The 5583-nt window shown below is 42.1% G+C and overlaps 1 protein-coding gene across 1 annotated transcript; it reads right to left on the bottom strand.

Annotated features, from left to right (window-relative positions):
• Positions 1 to 712: 712 nt before the first annotated feature.
• Positions 713 to 5347, bottom strand: TMEM139 (transmembrane protein 139). Its single transcript, XM_030954266.1, has 3 exons — positions 4997 to 5347; positions 3700 to 4008; positions 713 to 2387 (listed from the first exon to the last, which is right to left on the bottom strand). The coding sequence occupies exons 2-3, from the start codon at positions 3945 to 3947 to the stop codon at positions 1916 to 1918; spliced, it is 720 nt and encodes a 239-aa protein (XP_030810126.1). The 5' UTR covers positions 3948 to 4008; positions 4997 to 5347; the 3' UTR covers positions 713 to 1915.
• Between the last annotated feature and the right edge of the window lie 236 nt (positions 5348 to 5583).

The following is a 5583-nucleotide window of genomic DNA, read 5'->3' as shown; positions in this document are numbered from 1 at the left end:
TAAAGCTTCAGATGGCTTCTGCACATTATTCTTTAGCACATAGATTTCCTGTGTCCTGGTGCACAGGAATTCTATCTGCTAAAGCTTAGCACAAGTCCAAAGGCTTGACAACGTTTACAAATGTTGAAGACAAAATTGTACTGATCGTAACTGGTGACATTTTTGGTCTTTGTTTTGGCTAGTTTTTAGTCTGTGCTGGCCACCTGAATTTCTTCCTGACTCCTGGCAATTTGATGCACTCAGGCAAGTCCTGAGTTGCCCAGTTTAAGACCCAAAGTTTCTATGCCTTTGTCACATACCTGTGACGCCTTTTGGTAAGGTATTTTTCTTTTCTGCTGGCAAATACAGGAGGGAAATGCAAGTAGTCATTGACATTAAAGAAATCACATTGCCTTGATCAGCAAGTTTGTCTCTCCTAATACTTCCATGACACAGGTATCATAATTGCTTTGTCAATAATGATAATAAAGTGATTCAGCTGTTGATTCAGAAATGGAACTCCTCTCTCTTTTCTAAGCCAAGATTATCAAATAAGCAGAATGCAAGCAAAAGCATGGCTTTGTGGAGTGTTTCTTTTGAGAGGAAAAATTAATGATGCCACTAGGAATTTTTAATGCAGTCCTATTTATTTATAAACAACATAAAAGGTTTATTTTTTCTCCTATGAAATATAAAGAATCAAACAATAAGAAATAATTTATTTGCTTCTAGCCCTTCTTTTGATGGTTCTTTATGAATTAAATATGCAGTCATGAGCAAGGCTGGGATGATTGCTGCTCTCCTTCACAGGAGATTCAGACCACCATTTTTATTTTTTAATGTGGACATTCACCAGATGCAAATGCATCTCCTTGCATACTGCAGACCACTTTGACACTGCAGAGCTGATCAGTTTAGTTCGCCCATTAAAAAAGGCACAGCATCACTGATCAGTGAGAGCTACAACCTGCCTACAGCCTAGAACCATCATGATGAACGACAAATGTGTCTTGGGACTGTTGTCCTCCGGCACTCCGCTGCCTTGGCAGACAGACTGGACCTTACCAGAGCCCACAGAGCACTGGAGGAGCTTTGGCCTTTCTGTGCATGATGACAGTAAAGTGTCTCAGGCCATCTGTTAGAGTACGTCTGTAATACAGCAGACATAAACCCTCCTCTAGAGCCATGAAGTCCAAGCAGAGGATGCTTACATGTGTATATATCCCCTCGCTGGCCTCTCTTGCAGGGGCAAAACTTATCTCCCTCTTGTCCACCACTGGCTGTGTGGGATGAGAACTTTGTGAACAACAGAAGTCATTTGATGAATACTATCAGCTTTTCAACCCTAAGTGACAGGTATCAGGTGGTACCAGCTTCCAGATGCAGTCAGACCTCTCCCCTCAGCCACACTCCCATGTAGCACAGTTGAGGTTGGGGAGCAGGTGTGGCAGAGGGACAGTAACAAAAAGCTCATGCCATAAATTTGTGTTGCTGCAAAACAGCAAGGTGAGGAGTGCAGGCTTGCTCTCTCTGTGGGGATTTCAGGGTGGCTGAAGTCACACAGGACTCAGCAATATTGCTGTTTGCAATGCACAGGCAGAATGTGCCTAATGTTGTTTCTATTCCTGCCCTTTTCCAGGCAGATTCTACTGGCTGCATTCCAGCAGTCCTTCAGGAGTTTTTTTGACAATCTCATTTCTTATCCTCTCCCATAAAGGTGTATCTCCAGTTTGAGAATGTTGCCATACATAACACAACTTTCCTCATAGTGGTTTTATGTATCTGCCAAGTCAAGGTAGTGTGGTATTGCATTGATTTCTTTTTTGTGCAAAAAGATTCTGGTAACATCAGAAGCTGTGTCTGTAGTTCAGTTCTGGTTCAAAGAAGGGTGAGACAAACATTTAGGCAAAACATTTTTAGCCGTTTTACCATCTCTCTAGGAACATCCTGTATTGGGGTGAGGGTTTGGTTCTGTATTCATGGAAGGTGAAATCAGTCCTAACACAGGCTGGTGAGCATCTGCAAAGACCTCATCACTGATGGCACTCTCGTAAGCAGGTGGTGGGGTGAGTGGCTCCAGTGGTTCAAACCTTTCTTCAAGGTCTTTGTCCTCATGGATGTCTGAAACAAACCGCTGCAGTCTCGGGGGCAGCACCAGCTGCAGCTGGGTCCTGGAGCCCGTGTCTGTGTCAGAGGTGTGCACTGTGTCTGGTGGCACTGGCCCCCGCAGAGCCTCCACCATCATCTCCTGTTGGGCAGAGGATTCAATAACGACGTTGTACGGGGGAGGCTCGCTCAGCGGCGAGGGCACGGAGCCTGGGTTGGATGTAATTGTCCATATTGCTGGAGCTGGAGCTGACATGGTCATCACTTCCTCGTAGGTGGGCGCTTCATAGGCAGCATTCACCCTGTGCCAGAGAACAATGCCAGACACGCTCGTTGTTTTAGTGCATAATTTATGTTTGTAGTACAGATCATGGACTATAGGGACCATGCTACAATCAACAAATGGGACTGAGACAGGGTATCTATCTCATGTGGTATTGCTGTGTAGGATATTCTGCCCTGGATCAGCTCACCTCTCCAGCCAGCTGAATGTCTTTCTTGCTGGGATAGAAAATAACTTGTCTGACCATTTTCCCACACTCCCCAGAGTTAGTGAAGCTACCCACATTGTTAAATTCGGTGTCCTAGGCTTAACCTGGTATCCTCCTACAGCTGAAATTTATCACTAAGGATTGCTAACTACTAGTTATCTCATGGAATAAAGAACCTAAAACAGGACCTATTTTTTTTTATATATTAGCTCAATGTCCATCCATTTTTAAGAAGTGGAGAAAATTAGGTAGTTTCATTTAGTTTAAACAAAGACTACTTATTCCATGTTTGAAAGAACTATCTGCAAAGAAAAAATGTTACATTGGAGACATTTTCATGTTCAGATTGTATTTTTAAATAAAAGGATACTACTTTTATTTAAGTATGCCCCCAAACTAGCAGGGCCCAATATATACTTCTTTTTTTTATATAGTCTTTCTAAAAATAAACACTGTCTTTTGGAACATCAAGTCATTTATGCATGTGGATAATGATTATCTGGATTATACAAGGAAGCAAGGCTACAAATAGAGTTAACTCTAAAATGACAGCAGGAAAACTGGGGTTAAATTAGCTGACGCTGAAAATCTGCAAATGAACGTGAAGCCAAGAAAACATGGGAGTATTCAGAGTCTCTAAAAATCAGGGGTTTTATTAGTGTCAAGCAGGAATTTTAAGAGTGGAAACACACCCAGTTACATGTTTCTCTTAAAGTTTGCCAAGAAACAGTTGCTCTAGAGATAAGGTTTATAGAGCTAAACCCAAATAAGATTTGGTATTGCTTCAACATTTTTTCTTTTTCCTTGTCTGACTCATTGTTTGGCAAGCCTCGATTACTCAAAGAAAAAATAAAATGGGCCTGGATCGGTTTAACATTGGCAATTTTTAGTGGATCAGTTCCCAGGGGGAAGAAAATACATATTATAAAAGTTACAAGACATGCGTGACATTGACATTTGCAACCTCCACATCAGTAACGAGGGAAAACAATCTGAGAAGAACTTTTGTCTTTGGGAACGGAGCCTGCGTTTGGTGCCTCGGGGGAAGGGCAGCAAAAGAGTGTTTAAAATGGCCATGAGTGAGGTGAGAGAGTTAAAGAGGAGCAACCAGGTTGCTGCTTACCCTGCTTGGCTTTGCCTGTTTGGAGGTATTTCATTTGCGTCACGCCGGTGTTGATTCCTCAGGTAACACTCGACAAACACACTCAGCAAATAGCCGACCAGGCACACTCCCCCTACCCCGAGGAAGAAATAGCCCACTGGGTTGATGTTAGAGGAGATGGCCAGCATGGTGACCCCGATGAGAAGAGCAGCGGTGAACAGAAGCAGCAAGGTTTGGCGGATGTTCTTCCAGCGTGTCTCTAACAACATGGCAGAAGGGATGGTGGTGGCAGGCACTTGAGAACAGATGGGCACTTAAAGGGACAGACATCTGTGGAAGATGGAGCAGTTTTTTCAACGTGAAACATGAGCATATAAACACATTTCTAAGTATTGTGACTGAAGTAAAAACATAGACACTCAAGTACGTGCATGTACATCATAAGCTTGGGAAATCTGTGCACACCAATGTAAACATATTTGAATTTCCTGTGTGTGTGCATATTGAATAGTTGGAATGCTTGGACACAGCTGCAAAACATAAAATGCATAAATGGACCATCAGTACTTATTACCAGACATATCTAAAAAGGCCTGGCTTCACAGGAATGCAGATTGAGGTTACTGCAAAAGCAAGCCATGGAATAACTAAAAGGGTTAATTCTGGGACATTTGTACCTTGCAAAATCAACATTCAAATACTCGTTCAAACCCCGGAAGAAAAGCAGCATTATTCAATAGGCCTGGCTGCCCTGGTAAATTGAGCATCTTACTTCAGTACAGCACTAGAGCAGTAATGTAACTTTAGGTTCTGGATGTAGCTAGGGTATGTGTGCTTTTGTAAAATGTAGGTGTTCATTTCAGTATTTGCCTGTATTCTCAGTTCCTTCTCGGTTGATGTGCTTTTTTTTTCCTCTGTTCTCAGACACAAGAGTCTTTCCTATCCCCCATTCCAAACCCCATTTCTGTGAAAGAGGCAGCAGTTGTCACTGTGTGCAGTCAATACAGAATGAATACCAGGGATCTGTGGTGAAACATGTGCAAGACAGCTCCTTAATTATGGTATTCAAGAATACCATAATTAAGGAGCTGTCTTGCACATGTTTTACTAATTTACATCTATCCCACTGTTTTGGTGAAGACCTCTTTGAAGGAAAAAAGCATTACACAAGGGGCATATTTTTTATGAATATGCTTCTCCAAACAAATAAACAGTTTTATATAGCTCCATGTCACATTGTGTGCTTTCCCCTAATTACAGCAAAAATAGTTAAATGCATATAAGCAAAAGAAACACATTTGTTTTAGCATCTACTTACCAGAAAGAGGTTTTGGTAGGTACAAGCAGTCATGTTTTAACTTCTCTCTTCATCACAAGGAAAAATGTGCACTGCTGCTTCCCGTTCTGACCCGAGGATAGAACAGCAGTTAAAACTCTCTCTTCCTCGTTTTGAGATTTTTGGTAGGGAAGCTATGAAGATTTCTTTTGAAAATAAAAGTCAGAAATTAGTGAATATAGGAATATAGCAACTGATGGGAAGATCCCATTGTACAAGTTTTGGGTGGGAAAATAGAATCTCTGTTTTCCAGGTTCTGAATCCAAAGCAGTTTCTAGACGATCACACACCTTCTACTCTTTTGCAGCTCTTCTCGGTCTGTCCCACAAAAGCAGGAAACTCATTAGGAAAGAGGGCGGAGTGAGTAGTGAGGGAGTGCTTACCTGTGTCGTATCTCTTTAGTCTGCTTCACCTCAATGAGAGTAACTGCCCTGAAAATTCTGTGTTTTTCCCCACGTAGCAAAGGAATCTTGATCTCTGCCTCACAAGGCAGGAACAACTGCCTGCCCAGCCCACATCACGTGGCCCACATATAAATCTATTTATGACTTCTGTAAAATGTAAATTCA

The sequence above is a fragment of the Camarhynchus parvulus genome, chromosome 1, assembly GCF_901933205.1.
Source record: "Camarhynchus parvulus chromosome 1, STF_HiC, whole genome shotgun sequence".
Classification (NCBI taxonomy): Eukaryota; Metazoa; Chordata; class Aves; order Passeriformes; family Thraupidae; genus Camarhynchus; species Camarhynchus parvulus.
This window is presented reverse-complemented; position numbering and strand designations above follow the sequence as displayed.